The 14,823-nt window shown below is 36.3% G+C and overlaps 2 protein-coding genes across 2 annotated transcripts; both read right to left on the bottom strand.

Annotated features, from left to right (window-relative positions):
- Positions 1 to 206: 206 nt before the first annotated feature.
- LOC136800428 (neuronal acetylcholine receptor subunit alpha-2-like) lies at positions 207 to 6,909 on the bottom strand. The gene is made up of 6 exons (XM_067057085.1): positions 6,847 to 6,909; positions 6,527 to 6,678; positions 5,884 to 5,928; positions 5,612 to 5,721; positions 2,139 to 2,444; positions 207 to 1,100 (listed from the first exon to the last, which is right to left on the bottom strand). Exons 1-6 carry the CDS (start codon positions 6,896 to 6,898, stop codon positions 458 to 460), a joined length of 1,308 nt encoding a protein of 435 aa, XP_066913186.1. The 5' UTR covers positions 6,899 to 6,909; the 3' UTR covers positions 207 to 457.
- A 2,254-nt stretch (positions 6,910 to 9,163) lies between these two features.
- Positions 9,164 to 14,823, bottom strand: LOC136800427 (neuronal acetylcholine receptor subunit alpha-2-like). Its single transcript, XM_067057084.1, has 6 exons — positions 14,604 to 14,823; positions 14,284 to 14,435; positions 13,642 to 13,686; positions 13,370 to 13,479; positions 10,852 to 11,157; positions 9,164 to 9,884 (listed from the first exon to the last, which is right to left on the bottom strand). Exons 1-6 carry the CDS (start codon positions 14,653 to 14,655, stop codon positions 9,242 to 9,244), a joined length of 1,308 nt encoding a protein of 435 aa, XP_066913185.1. The 5' UTR covers positions 14,656 to 14,823; the 3' UTR covers positions 9,164 to 9,241.

Genomic DNA, 14,823 nt, shown 5'->3' with positions numbered 1-14,823 from the left:
GCAAAAAATACAAAAAGTTGCATGTTCCCAACAGCGTAATTTGATAGATTCATTCCGGGTGGTACATCTCAATGCTCCGCCCATTAGATTTCATATTTTTTTACACATAAATCAATTTTGACTTACTAAAATTTTTGAAATTCACACATTCACGTTAATTTTCCTTGAGCCCGATTTTTCAGAAAATCGGAGAATTTTTCGGGAAACATTGAAAAATCAGGAAAAATGCACATAATCGGTGGAAAGAAAGAGAAAATTCGCGTATTCACGCTCAAATAGCCCGCATTCACGCAATCAAAAAGTGGATTTTCACGTTCACGCAAGTTTTTTCAATTCACGCTTTCACGCATTTCTTTTTCAATTTTCACGCATTTGCGCAACCGAGAATGCCCAATCACGCATTAACGCAAACCGCTGGAGACCCCTTTTACTAAAAATCTGAATTTCACGAACATCATTAAGATGATAGCTTACCCCTTGAACTATCCCTGAGGTCTACTGTGACAAAATTTAACGACAAACTAAGGAAGAGAACTACAAAAGCTATAAAGCAACATCGGTCAAGCGTCTGAGCGCAGCACCTCCAGAAATCTTTCCGTAGTTCTTTTTCAATTCTAGTGTAAATAGTCTTTGGCGCAACTTGAAAGTCAGTTTTTATTCTCCAGCTACTATCTTCCCTTCGTTTTGTGCTTGAGAACATCTCGTTAGTATGTAATCCAACGCTAGGAGCGATCACTTCAAAAATGAGATATTTAATGAAGAAGGGAACTTGCACATTCTTCAGGGAAAGCATGATTAAGACACAAGCATTTGAGCACATGCAGAAGGCTGTCAATACAGTGCAGGCGTGAAGAAATCGATTCATTAAGGATGTTGTAGAGGTTTGAGGTACTTTTTGCATGTTATACAAGTTGATGAAGGTAATGGTAAAAAACACATTAAGTCCGACAGTTACACGTTCACCCGACGGCAAGACGAAGGATAAGCAGGAGAGACAGGTTATGAGGGCTGTTGGTATGATGATGTTGATGAAGTAGTATGTTGAATGTCGTTGGAAGACAAGGTCGAACACCAGAAGAGGGTAAGGCTCCGCACAGCATCTGAAAAAGATCAAATAAGGCTTCGAAATATTTCATCATAAACATTGGGGGCTTTTCGCTAAAGTAAATTTATACAATTTTACAATCGCGATGTAGGCGAGCGTCCAAGGTTCAGAAAAAGCCTTAAAAATGGTTTTCGTAGGGCACCCCTTAGATCAGGGCAAATTTTTGATATTATGCTCCTAATAGGGTGTAGAATTGACAAAAAAAATTTGCCCTTCGAATCTCCTGCAGTTTTCGAGTGAAAATCGACGTTTTGGGCGTTTTCCGATGACGTCAGCATTTTCCTATAAGCATTTTCAGAAAAAATCATTCCCACGGCTGGATAGCCCTGAATTAGTAGTATCCAAAAATGGTATGATTTGTTAATTTTCGATGTCAAAATCTCGAGATATTTTGGTTTAAATATTGAAATGTATCGATATTTTTTGCTGAGTCAGCAGTTTTTCAGCATATTTACCCACTTTAAAAATGAATTATCTCGAGATTTAGACATGGAAAGTTAACAAACCATACCATTTTTGGATACTACTTATTCAGGGCTATCCAGCCGTGGGAATGATTTTTTTCTGAAAATGTTTCTAGGAAAATGCTGACGTCATCGGAAAACGCCCAAAACGTCGATTTTTCGCCTTAAAAATGCCATTTCTCGGCACCAGGTGGTCGAAACTTAAAAAATAACCCCATTTTCTGTATCTACTTTTCAAGCGGAATCAGTTGGTAGCATCAGATATTTGATTTTCAGACTTCGAAAAAACCGTTAGTAAAGGGATAAGTTCTATCGATTAACTAAAAATCGATTCACTCGAAAACTGCAGGAGATTCGAAGGACAATTTTTTTTGTCAATTCTACACCCTATTAGGAGCATACTATCAAAAATTTGCCCTGATCTAAGGGGTGCCCTACGAAGTGATACAATTCACTACCTCGGCCGCTGGTCTAATGTAAAAAGACTTTTACTTATCTACTACAAAGGTAGTTGAACATAAACATAAGAAGGAAGGTTCGAAAATTTAGAAATGTGGAGGCTGGCTTACGAAAAGTTCTGGACTAGCTTTCGACTTTGAGACGTTACGAGATGAAACTCGGAACTCTCTTGGTAGAACTCCGTATCAATTGAGTCTTTTTGAGCGAAAACATCCAGTTCAAAACCATTGTGCGTCCAACTGCCCAAAATGACTGAGCAGTTCTGTCGGTCGAACGGGTAGAGGGATGGGTCGATGTGACATGACGTTTGTATAATTGTTGGTGCAAACCATTGGATGGAGCCATCAAAATGGAGGACCAATTTTTTCTTGAACTGGTAAAGAACACCACCGCTGATAGCTGAGATAGCTCTTGCACTATCAACAAAAATAAATATATTTGACATATAAGAAAAATCAAAATGCATCAGACATTTTTAAAGAACGGCAGATCAAACCAGAGGAATGTCAAGAGATGGAAAAACAGCTTCTCTGATTACTCAAAGTTCAACGATCACTTTTATTGAAAATTCTATTTCATTAAATGAAAGTCCAGAAAAGGCTCGCCATACAAATCGGACGGTTTCTGCACGATTTGATGATAAAAGTTAAATTTTTTTCCTTTTTCACCGATTACTAGTTCAATTTTTAAGAATAAGGAGCAATTCTATATACACCATTTCGCCACCATCTTTGAATTTCTTGCGCACCGCAATTGAAAAATTCAATGATGCTGAAGACATCCACGTCACGTGATTAAAAATCCCGCCTTTTTATCAGAAGATCGGAACTTTGTAATCACATATGATATAAATCCCGCGCTTTGATTGGAAGATCGAAAATATTAATTTAGAAAAAGTTTGAATGAGCAGAAAGAAAATTAAACAAAAATGGCAGACATAGTTCTATGCAAAAATTAGAAGAAGGTATGGAGCAAAAGTGAACCTCTGGACTAAAACAAATGTTGAGTAAGGGATTTAAATAAACTTTTTCCGGCTTTTTCTTGTGTATTGAAAAATAATAAATAATGAATAATGAAATTTCACCGCATCAAATATTTTTTTTCCAGAGCGATAGTAAACTGGTTCATTAATTCTTCTGGCCTAAGATTTTTTTCCCTCTTGCAATCTGTTGGAAATTATGAATATGAAATTGCTTCCACTTGTTTTGAAAGTTTTTTCCGTTTTTGACATTATTAGTTATAATATATGATATAGAATGTAAAATGACTCTTTTGAAATTATGAAATTTTCCTTGGTTTATTTTATGATATCCTTTTTTTTTGTAAAGTAAAGGTGAAGCGTGACGCTACAGATCAAATCTGTGTTTTGACTGGATTCACCAATAGTCCAGTAGAAATTCGTCCATAATAGGGTCAACCTAGAAAAAATTATTATAAAAGGTTTCTATATACCGTTGGAAAGATAATTTTATCAGCTTTCAAATGAGGGGTAGAGTCAATTTTTTTGTCATGGGGAAAAAAAGTTATGGACCAAAGAGTGAAAGGGGGTTTTCTAAGCAAAAAGCAGTGACCCATTAAAAATGTCAATTTCAAAAGTTTTTAAACAGCTAATTTTGATGGTTCCATTTGATAGAGCTGGAAGAGTAGATGTCCAAAATGGGGTCATTTGTAAAATTTGGCCAATCAGACCCTGAGAAAATAGCCATAATGGCTGAAAAATCGTCATTTTTAATGCTGACGTCAACACTTTAAAAATTAATTTCAGCACTCAAAACCACTTTCAACGGATGCGTCTCGAAGAGTACTATCGAATACAGGTATAGTTTGTTTAGGTACCATGGCTAGATCTTGAGATATTTGCATTTCAAATTTTGATGACTCAGCAAAAAACCATCAAAATCGCCCAAATATGCTGAATCAGCAAAATTTGAAATGTAAATATCTCAAGATCTAGCAATGGTACCTCAACAAACTATACCTGTATTCGATAGTACTCTTCGAGACGCATCCGTTGAAAGTGGTTTTGAGTGCTGAAATTAATTTTTAAAGTGTTGACGTCAGCATTAAAAATGACGATTTTTCAGCCAGGCTAGGACGGTTGAAGTTTCACTTTCCATCAATACACGTTTTTTTTTTTTTAAGAAACTAGTTTTACCAAGCGGCCTCAATGTTTCTTAAGAAATCGGCCTTTTGAGCCTTAAATGTTTCTTCCATGTTTCTAAACTTTTTCACATAATCAGCCTCATGGAAGGCTGGATTGGAAGGTTCTTGAGAAGAACCGAATTAAAAAATGTTATTTTCTCATTCTCAGCCTCGGCATGTTTCTTAGTTGTTTCTTAGTTTTTAGGCATTCTGAGCCTCATGTTTCTTAAAAGTGTGTTTCTTAAAAAAAAAAGTGTAAAAGATAATCTGCAGATGTCATTGTCATACTTATAGAGAGGGACTAAAAAAAATGCGAATGATAGGATATTCGGAAAGACTGCAGCGAATGTAAAGGAAAACTGCACAAATGCCGTCAAATATACAGTGTTTGTATCTCATAAATGTTTTGCTTGCAACTTGCTAATTGAGGAGGCTTTGAATTGCTTCGCAACTTTTATACAAATACGGCTTGTTTACCAATGTATAACAAAATAAATTCTTAACGCAATGATATTAAATTGATTCTTGTAAAACTGCCAAAAATCGAGTAAAATCAAGATGAAGTTATAAATTTCTCAAGCTCTAACTTTCCTTATAATGGTGCGGTCTTGATGCGTTTATATCAGTAGAATTGCTAGGAAATTCTGAGCAAGAAGATAGAGGTACCTTTTCGTATAGGAGAGGTGTACCCAAAATATAAGCCCTAAAAGTTTGCGCAGAATCAGGCTTGAAACAAAAGAATTTTGTCACGACACGCTAATTATGCAGATTTTTTATAGTGACAACAAAAGAAACCTATTAACTCGACATAAACTCCCTTAAGGGCAAGAGGCTTGGTATATGGTGAGCCGTTTTTCATTATTTTCAAGAAACTGTTTTTCCATATCTTTACATTCCTCTGATCAAACCCTCAAACCCTCCTCTTAAAGCAATTTTTTTAAACTCTAGCCTGTTGTTTCTGGCCTATTGTCGAAAAGAATTTCCTCCGATGATTTAAATTGCGACACTAGGGGGAGGGGCACCCGGGCCTCGGCCCGACCACATTTTTTCAAAGTAAAAAGAAAATTTACTAATCAAGCTAAATTTTGTTTAATAACGTTAAAACAAACCTGTTTTAGGCGATCTAGAAGGGCTAGAAGTCAAAAGTTTTGGCCTGTCGGCGCCAACCATGGTGGCGCCTCTTTCGTCAGTATATCATGGCCCTATCACTTTCAAAGTGGAGCTGCGGCCCCTGGACACTTTGGTTTTCTGACATACAATACATATTATGGTAATCAGATGGGAAAATGACTATACGCAGATTTACAAAGGAAATAATTCCGATCCCCACTTATTAGGCACCTGAGAGTGTTCACACGCTTCGGATAATCAACTGCGTTGCAAAGAAATTCACTCTTACGAATCTTATACAATGAGGAATCACATTTCTTTTGGTACTTACTTGTTGTATAAGACGATATCCGGCAACCAGGCGTGAACAGGGTCAATGTTGATTACACTGATGTTTCCATAGTCAGTTGGATTCCATGCCAAGGCTTCGTTTGTCCAATACTGTCAACAAAAATATTAATAAGCAAGAGCAGAAATGTTGGATGTAAATTATTGTAGACGGGTAGGTTACTGCAGAATCACGCAATGCGTCTTGTTGCACAATGATGATACCTCATCACTCAATGGAAAGTAAAGGGGACAATAAAAAGAAAGAAATCATACCTGACGAATCCAAATATTACTCTTCAACATTTGGTGATGCTCATCCTAAAATCAGATTTGAAAATGTCTCATTTTCTTACTCATTCATGTGATAAAGGTAATCATAATAACACAATTTTACTAGATTTCCTCTCGGGCTTGTACTTAGGTAAACAGGTTACAGGTATGTGAGAGTTATAATGGTACCCTTTTTCATCCCTCGAAAGTCCCTCAAAGGGGTACAGATTCATAGCTTCCACAGAGTCCAAAAAATTACTAAAATCGCGAAAATTTTCATCTCAAAGTGTCATGATTCTCGAAAATATTTGACCAAATTTTCGGAAAAAGTGCCCAAGATTTTGAAATCTTTCAAAGGGTCACAAATTCTTTTCTTCCAAAGGGTCGACTTTCGATTTTTGGCTCGGATATAGCCGTCATATCGTAATTAGTGACTCACAGGGATTTTCTATTGTTTATTTTCAATTTTACAATGACGAATTATTCTAAATGTAGGGGAGAGAGAAACGTATTCCTGGCTAACTTACGGCTGACGAGACTTTAAACTAGCCTTCTTAGTAGCTAACAGGCGCAGGAATGTGGTACATATGTACACATATAAAGATTGTTATGGAGAATCTTTTTGCAGAGATGAAGGATCACATACCAGATCCATCAGTTGAACGTATGCTAAGCCGATGGTCACATTCAACGCTCCTCCACCATTAGGATTTGGTCTCGTTAATGATGCGAAAGTGTTGTTGCCAAACAGATGAGTCATCAAACGAGCTTCGTGCTCCCAAGTAGACATTGAAAACCCTGAAAGACAATAAAGTAATACACAAAACACATTCAACATAAATGGATGAAGCTTATTTTCTTGAGCTTGCAATAACATTTGCGAAAGCATACCTAGGGCATACGCTGTAGCAAAAAAATATTAAGAGTAGAAAATATTCTAAATGAAGTGATAGATGATTAGCTTACCCCTGGTGACAAGTAGCAGGAAAATTATTGATGGTTGGATGAAATATCTCATCTCTTTTTATTTTTTCAAGATGAAATTTTCATATGCGAAACAGGTGAAAACCTTCTTGTTTGTGTTGACTATTATTCAAAATATCCAGAAGTTGAATTGCTTTACAACGTTTCATCATTAAGTCTATCGCAACAAAGCTGAGAAAGTTGTTTTATAGATATGATGCGTCCAATTGCATTGTTACTGATAATGGGAAACGTCATTGTCACGTCGTCACAAAAATGATAACCCGAGTTTTTTTTTTAGCTTTTAACTTTTCGAGTTATTTGCTGTTTTTTAACTCGGTTTTTTTTCGTGCCTTTAACTTTACGAGTTATTTCATAAATATTAACTCGTTTTTTTTTTCGTGACTCAAAGGATTCGAGTTATATTTACATTATATTTTTATAGTAGATATTCTTTTATTGAAAATTCGACTTATTTTATATGGGTCACCTGAGAGGCCCGGAATTCCCAAGTTATTTTTCCAAGTTAAAAAAACCGAGTTATGAAATGTGAAATGACGTCACCAAATTCCAAAAATGACGTCATAACTCGAGATAACTCGGTTTATTTTACTTCCTTTAACTTTCCGAGTTATTTTTCATTTTTTAACTCGGGAATTTTTGCTGAATTCGAAATTTTCTTCAACCGAGGGGGGAGGGGTGAATAAAAAAGTACGTACTTACCAGGGAGTATAGCCATTTGTGTACAGGGGGAGGGGGATTTATTGATCTCTCTGGTACTTGATCTTTTTAAAAATGTCAGATGTGATGATGTTTGAAACTGTAACGTGCTAAAGCACTGGGCTCAACTTCAGTGGTAGTAAAGTTAGTGGAAGGAAAGTTTTTACTATTTTCCCGAACTTTCCTACTTAGGGGCCGTTCACATAATATGTACGCACTAAAATGTTACCCTGAGTATCAGAGGTTAAGTTTTCAAAGAATATATGAACCTCTGAAGACCAATAATAGAAATTTTATCGCGCATGTGTCAATCTAATCACTGTAGAAAAAATCGAAGATGAAGAACAAATATTACCATATTAATGTCTAGCAGACTGTATCAGTATGCAGTTTACTATTTACGAATTCCCCAGAAACCTCCAAGTGTAATTGAAATGAATTTATTTCGAAAGAAATCTTTTACATGATCCCCAAATGTATAACAGTAATTACTAAACTTTTAATTATGGAAAAGTCAATTTAATTGAATCAAAATAATAGACAGACTTTATGTTATGATTCTCTATCACTGACTCTTTTTAAAAAGCATTGATGAATTTTTTTAAGTTGTGGTTTCAACGACGGGAATAAAAATATCAACTTTGAACTTCATCCAAGATCTTGGATGGTCGTCATGGTTACTTTTGTCTTCGTTGATTGCGCGCTGAATAGAATCTCGATTCATCGGCACAGCGTCAATATATGATTTTGACCTGTGCTATTCACGTCCCCCTCCCCCTGTACGCAAGCGTACGCAAATGGCTATACCCCCTAGTAAGTACGTACTTTTTCATTCACCCCCCTTGGTTTAAAAATTCAAATCGTCGGACCTTTATTCCATACATGAAACTCAATGTTTATTAAGAAACTTTTTCTTTTCCTCGATGCGTATAAGAAGCGTAAAAGTTAAAGAAAAACAAGCAAAAAAATGACAATGAAAAAGTTTTCTCTGCATACGTACATTTTTCTTTCACCCCATCCCCTCCCCTGTACGCAAGCATACGCTTTTGAGAAGACCCCCTCCTCCCCCCTTAGTACGTACGTACTATGTGGACGGCCCCTTAGGAAACCCTTCCCTAATTAGGAAAGTAAAACTATTTTTAAATTTCAACTTCATAAATTCAACTTCATAAATTTTGCAAAAAATACAAAAAGTTGCATGTTCCGAACAGTGTAATTTGATCGATTCATTCCGGGTGGTACATCTCAACGCTCCGCCCATTAGATTTCATATTTTTTTACACATAAATCAATTTTGACTTACTAAAACGAGCCCCCTCAGCGGATTCTAAATTCACGCAATCACGCAATTTTTTTTGAAATTCACACATTCACGCTAATTTTCCTTGAGCCCGATTTTTCAGAAAATCGGAGAATTTTTCGGGAAACATTGAAAAATCAGGAAAAATGCACATAATCGGTGGAAAGAAAGAGAAAATTCGCGTATTCACGCTCAAATAGCCCGCATTCACGCAATCAAAAAGTAGATTTTCACGTTCACGCAAGTTTTTTCAATTCACGCTTTCACGCATTTCCTTTTCAATTTTCATGCATTTGCGCAACCGAGAATGCCCATTCACGCATTAACGCAAACCGCTGGAGACCCCTTTTACTAAAAATCTGAATTTCACGAACATCATTAAGTTGATAGCTTACCCCTTGAACTATCCCTGAGGTCTACTGTGACAAAATTTAACGACAAACTAAGGAAGAGAACTACAAAAACTATAAAGCAACATCGGTCAAGCGTCTGAGCGCAACACCTCCAGAAATCTTTCCGTAGTTCTTTTTCAATTCTAGTGTAAATAGTCTTTGGTGCAACTTGAAAGTCAGTTTTTATTCTCCAGCTACTATCTTCCCTTCGTTTTGTGCTTGAGAACATCTCATTAGTATGTAATCCAACGCTAGGAGCGATCACTTCAAAAATGAGATATTTAATGAAGAAGGGAACTTGCACATTCTTCAGGGAAAGCATATTTAAGACACAAGCATTTGAGCACATGCAGAAGGCTGTCAATACAGTGCAGGCGTGAAGAAATCGATTCATTAAGGATGTTGTAGAGGTTTGAGGTACTTTTTGCATGTTATACAAGTTGATGAAGGTAATGGTAAAAAACACATTAAGTCCGACAGTTACACGTTCACCCGACGGCAAGACGAAGGATAAGCAGGAAAGACACGTTATGAGGGCTGTTGGTATGATGATGTTGATGAAGTAGTATGTTGAATGTCGTTGGAAGACAAGGTCGAACACCAGAAGAGGGTAAGGCTCCGCACAGCATCTGAAAAAGATCAAATAAGGCTTCGAAATATTTCATTATAAACATTGGGGGCCTTTCGCTAAAGTAAATTTATACAATTTTACAATCGCGATGTAGGCGAGCGTCCAAGGTTCAGAAAAAGCCTTAAAATGGTTTTCGTAGGGCACCCCTTAGATCAGGGCAAATTTTTGATATTATGCTCCTAATAGGGTGTAGAATTGACAAAAAAAATTTGCCCTTCGAATCTCCTGCAGTTTTCGAGTGAAAATCGACGTTTTGGGCGTTTTCCGATGACGTCAGCATTTTCCTATAAGCATTTTCAGAAAAAATCATTCCCACGGCTGGATAGCCCTGAATTAGTAGTATCCAAAAATGGTATGAATTTTCGATGTCAAAATCTCGAGATATTTTGGTTTAAATATTGAAAAGAATCGATATTTTTTGCTGAGTCAGCAGTTTTTCAGCATATTTACCCACCTTAAAAATGAATTATCTCGAGATTTAGACATGGAAAGTTAACAAACCATGCTTCTAGGAAAATGCTGACGTCATCGGAAAACGCCCAAAACGTCGATTTTTCGCCTTAAAAATGCCATTTCTCGGCACCAGGTGGTCGAAACTTAAAAAATAACCCCATTTTCTGTATCTACTTTTCAAGCGGAATCAGTTGGTAGCATCAGATATTTGATTTTCAGACTTCGAAAAAACCGTTAGTAAAGGGATAAGTTCTATCGATTAACTAAAAATCGATTCAATCGAAAACTGCAGGAGATTCGAAGGGCAATTTTTTTTGTTAATTCTACACCCTATTAGGAGCATAATATCAAAAATTTGCCCTGATCTAAGGGGTGCCCTACGAAGTGACACAATTCACTACCTCGGCCGCTGGTCTAATGTAAAAAGACTTTTACTTATCTACTACAAAGGTAGTTGAACATAAACATAAGAAGGAAGGTTCGAAAATTTAGAAATGTGGAGGCTGGCTTACGAAAAGTTCTGGACTAGCTTTCGACTTTGAGACGTTACGAGATGAAACTCAGAACTCTCTTGGTAGAACTCCGTATCAATTGAGTCTTTTTGAGCGAAAACATCCAGTTCAAAACCATTGTGCGTCCAACTGCCCAAAATGACTGAGCAGTTCTGTCGGTCGAACGGGTAGAGGGATGGGTCGATGTGACATGACGTTTGTATAATTGTTGGTGCAAACCATTGGATGGAGCCATCAAAATGGAGGACCAATTTTTTCTTGAACTGGTAAAGAACACCACCGCTGATAGCTGAGATAGCTCTTGCACTATCAACAAAAATAAATATATTTGACATATAAGAAAAATCAAAATGCATCAGACATTTTTAAAGAACGGCAGATCAAACCAGAGGAATGTCAAGAGATGGAAAAACAGCTTCTCTGATTACTCAAAGTTCAACAATCACTTTTATTGAAAATTCTATTTCATTAAATGAAAGTCCAGAAAAGGCTCGCCATACAAATCGGACGGTTTCTGCACGATTTGATGATAAAAGTTAAATTTTTTTCCTTTTTCACCGATTACTAGTTCAATTTTTAAGAATAAGGAGCAATTCTATATACACCATTTCGCCACCATCTTTGAATTTCTTGCGCACCGCAATTGAAAAATTCAATGATGTTGAAGACATCCATAGTCACGTGATTAAAAATCCCGCCTTTTTATCAGAAGATCGGAACTTTGTAATCACATATGATATAAATCCCGCGCTTTGATTGGAAGATCGAAAATATTAATTTAGAAAAAGTTTGAATGAGCAGAAAGAAAATTAAACAAAAATGGCAGACATAGTTCTATGCAAAAATTAGAAGAAGGTATGGAGCAAAAGTGAACCTCTGGACTAAAACAAATTTTGAGTAAGGGATTTAAATAAACTTTTTCCGGCTTTTTCTTGTGTATTGAAAAATAATAAATAATGAATAATGAAATTTCACCGCATCAAATATTTTTTTTTCCAGAGCGATAGTAAACTGGTTCATTAATTCTTCTGGCCTAAGATTTTTTTCCCTCTTGCAATCTGTTGGAAATTATGAATATGAAATTGCTTCCACTTGTTTTGAAAGTTTTTTTCCGTTTTTGACATTATTAAATATTTCCCGTTTTCCAAAAGGGAAATATTTGTTAAAACGGGCTTTCTCCATAATTTCCCGTGTCAAAACGCCTTCCGTACGCCCTCAGCCTCGGCATGTTTCTTAGTTGTTTCTTAGTTTTTAGGCATTCTGAGCCTCATGTTTCTTAAAAGTGTGTTTCTTAAAAAAAAAAAACGTGTAAAAGATAATCTGCAGATGTCATTGTCATACTTATAGAGAGGGACTAAAAAAATTGCGAATGATAGGATATTCGGACTGAAGACTGCAGCGAATGTAAAGGAAAACAAATGCCGTCAAATATACAGTGTTTGTATCTCATAAATGTTTTGCTTGCAACTTGCTAATTGAGGAGGCTCCGAATTGCTTCGCAACTTTTATACAAATACGGCTTGTTTACCAATGTATAACAAAATAAATTCTTAACGCAATGATATTAAATTGATTCTTGTAAAACTGCCAAAAATCAAGATGAAGTTATAAATTTCTCAAGCTCTAACTTTCCTTATAATGGTGCAGTCTTGATGCGGTTATATCAGTAGAATTGCTAGGAAATTCTGAGCAAGAAGATAGAGGTACCTTTTCGTATAGGAGAGGTGTACCCAAAATATAAGCCCTAAAAGTTTGCGCATAATCAGGCTTGAAACAAAAGAATTTTGTCACGACACGCTAATTATGCAGATTTTTTATAGTGACAACAAAAGAAACCTTTAATAGGTAATATATAATATAATAATATATAATAATAACCTCGACATAAACTCCCTTAAGGGCAAGAGACTTGGTATATGGTGAGCCGTTTTTCATTATTTTCAAGAAATTGTATTTCCATGTCTTTACATTCCTCTGATCAAACCCTCAAACCCTCCTCTTAAAGCAAATTTTTTTAAACTTTAGCCTGTTGTTTATGGCCTATTGTCGAAAAGAATTTCCTCCGATGATTTAAATTGCGACACTAGGGGGAGGGGCACCCGGGCCTCGGCCCAACCACATTTTTTCAAAGTAAAAAGAAAATTTACTAATCAAGCTAAATTTTGTTTAATAACGTTAAAACAAACCTGTTTTAGGCGATCTAGAAGGGCTAGAATTCAAAAATTTTGTCCTGTCGGCGCCAACCATGGTGGCACCTCTTTCGTCAGTATATCATGGCCCTATCACTTTCAAAGTGGAGCTGCGGCCCCTGGACACTTTGGTTTTCTGACATACAATACATATTATGGTAATCAGATGGGAAAATGACTATACGCAGATTTACAAAGGAAATAATTCCGATCCCCACTTATTAGGCACCTGAGAGTGTTCACACGCTTCGGATAATCAACTGCGTTGCAAAGAAATTCACTCTTACGAATCTTATACAATGAGGAATCACATTTCTTTTGGTACTTACTTGTTGTATAAGACGATATCCGGCAACCAGGCGTGAACAGGGTCAATGTTGATTACACTGATGTTTCCATAGTCAGTTGGATTCCATGCCAAGGCTTCGTTTGTCCAATACTGTCAACAAAAATATTAATAAGCAAGAGCAGAAATGTTGGATGCAAATTATTGTAGACGGGTAGGTTACTGCAGAATCACGCAATGCGTCTTATTGCACAATGATGATACCTCATCACTCAATGGAAAGTAAAGGGGACAATAAAAAGAAAGAAATCATACCTGACGAATCCAAATATTACTCTTCAACATTTGGCGATGCTCATCCTAAAATCAGATTTGAAAATGTCTCATTTTCTTACTCATTCATGTGATAAAGGTAATCATAATAACACAATTTTACTAGATTTCCTCCCGGGCTTGTACTTAGGTAAACAGGTTACAGGTATGTGAGAGTTATAATGGTACCCTTTTTCATCCCTCGAAAGTCCCTCAAAGGGGTACAGATTCATAGCTTCCACAGGGTCCAAAAAAATCACTAAAATCGAAAATTTTCATCTCAAAGTGTCATGATTCTCGAAAATATTTGACCAAATTTTCAGAAAAAGTACCCAAGATTTTGAAATCTTTCAAAGGGTCACAAATTCTTTTCTTCCAAAGGGTCGACTTTCGATTTTTGGCTTGGATATAGCCGTCATATCGTAATCAGTGACTCACAGGGATTTTCTATTGTTTATTTTCAATTTTACAATGACGAATTATTCTAATTGTAGGGGAGAGAGAAACGTATTCCTGGCTAACTTACGGCTGACGAGACTTTAAACTAGCCTTCTTAGTAGCTAACAGGCGCAGGAATGTGGTACATATGTACACATATAAAGAGTGTTATGGAGAATCTTTTTGCAGAGATGAAGGATCACATACTAGGTCCATCAGTTGAACGTATGCTAAGCCGATGGTCACATTCAACGCTCCTCCACCATTAGGATTTGGTCTCGTTAATGATGTGAAAGTGTTGTTGCCAAACAGATGAGTCATCAAACGAGCTTCGTGCTCCCAAGTAGACATTGAAAACCCTGAAAGACAATAAAGTAATACACAAAACACATTCAACATAAATGGATGAAGCTTATTTTCTTGAGCTTGCAATAACATTTGCGAAAGCATACCTAGGGCATACGCTGTAGCAAAAAAATATTAAGAGTAGAAAATATTCTAAATGAAGTGATAGATGATTAGCTTACCCCTGGTGACAAGTAGCAGGAAAATTATTGATGGTTGGATGAAATATCTCATCTCTTTTTATTTTTTCAAGATGAAATTTTCATATGCGAAAATCTCTTTGCTCTAAAAATTGAAAATAAAGTCGTGGCCATTAAACACCCAGATGTTGCTTCACTTTGAAAATAATTTCCTTGACATCTTAATATGTTACACTCCTGTCATTAAATGTATTTGTTTTAA

This window comes from Clytia hemisphaerica, unplaced genomic scaffold, assembly GCF_902728285.1.
Source record: "Clytia hemisphaerica strain Z4C2 unplaced genomic scaffold, Clytia hemisphaerica genome assembly, whole genome shotgun sequence".
NCBI lineage: Eukaryota > Metazoa > Cnidaria > Hydrozoa > Leptothecata > Clytiidae > Clytia > Clytia hemisphaerica.
This window is presented reverse-complemented; position numbering and strand designations above follow the sequence as displayed.

Excerpts from the sequence above, each read along its gene's own strand:
- LOC136800428 (XM_067057085.1), bottom strand. The coding sequence starts at position 6,898 with ATGAGATATTTCATCCAACCATCAATAATTTTCCTGCTACTTGTCACC. Across the intron at positions 6,679-6,846 it reads CCTGCTACTTGTCACCAGGG|GGTTTTCAATGTCTACTTGG; the intron begins GTAAGCTAATCA and ends ATTGTCTTTCAG. Across the intron at positions 5,722-5,883 it reads GTAATATTTGGATTCGTCAG|TATTGGACAAACGAAGCCTT; the intron begins GTATGATTTCTT and ends TTTTGTTGACAG.
- LOC136800427 (XM_067057084.1), bottom strand. The coding sequence starts at position 14,655 with ATGAGATATTTCATCCAACCATCAATAATTTTCCTGCTACTTGTCACC. Across the intron at positions 13,480-13,641 it reads GTAATATTTGGATTCGTCAG|TATTGGACAAACGAAGCCTT; the intron begins GTATGATTTCTT and ends TTTTGTTGACAG. Across the intron at positions 9,885-10,851 it reads AAGCTAGTCCAGAACTTTTC|ATGCTGTGCGGAGCCTTACC; the intron begins GTAAGCCAGCCT and ends GATCTTTTTCAG.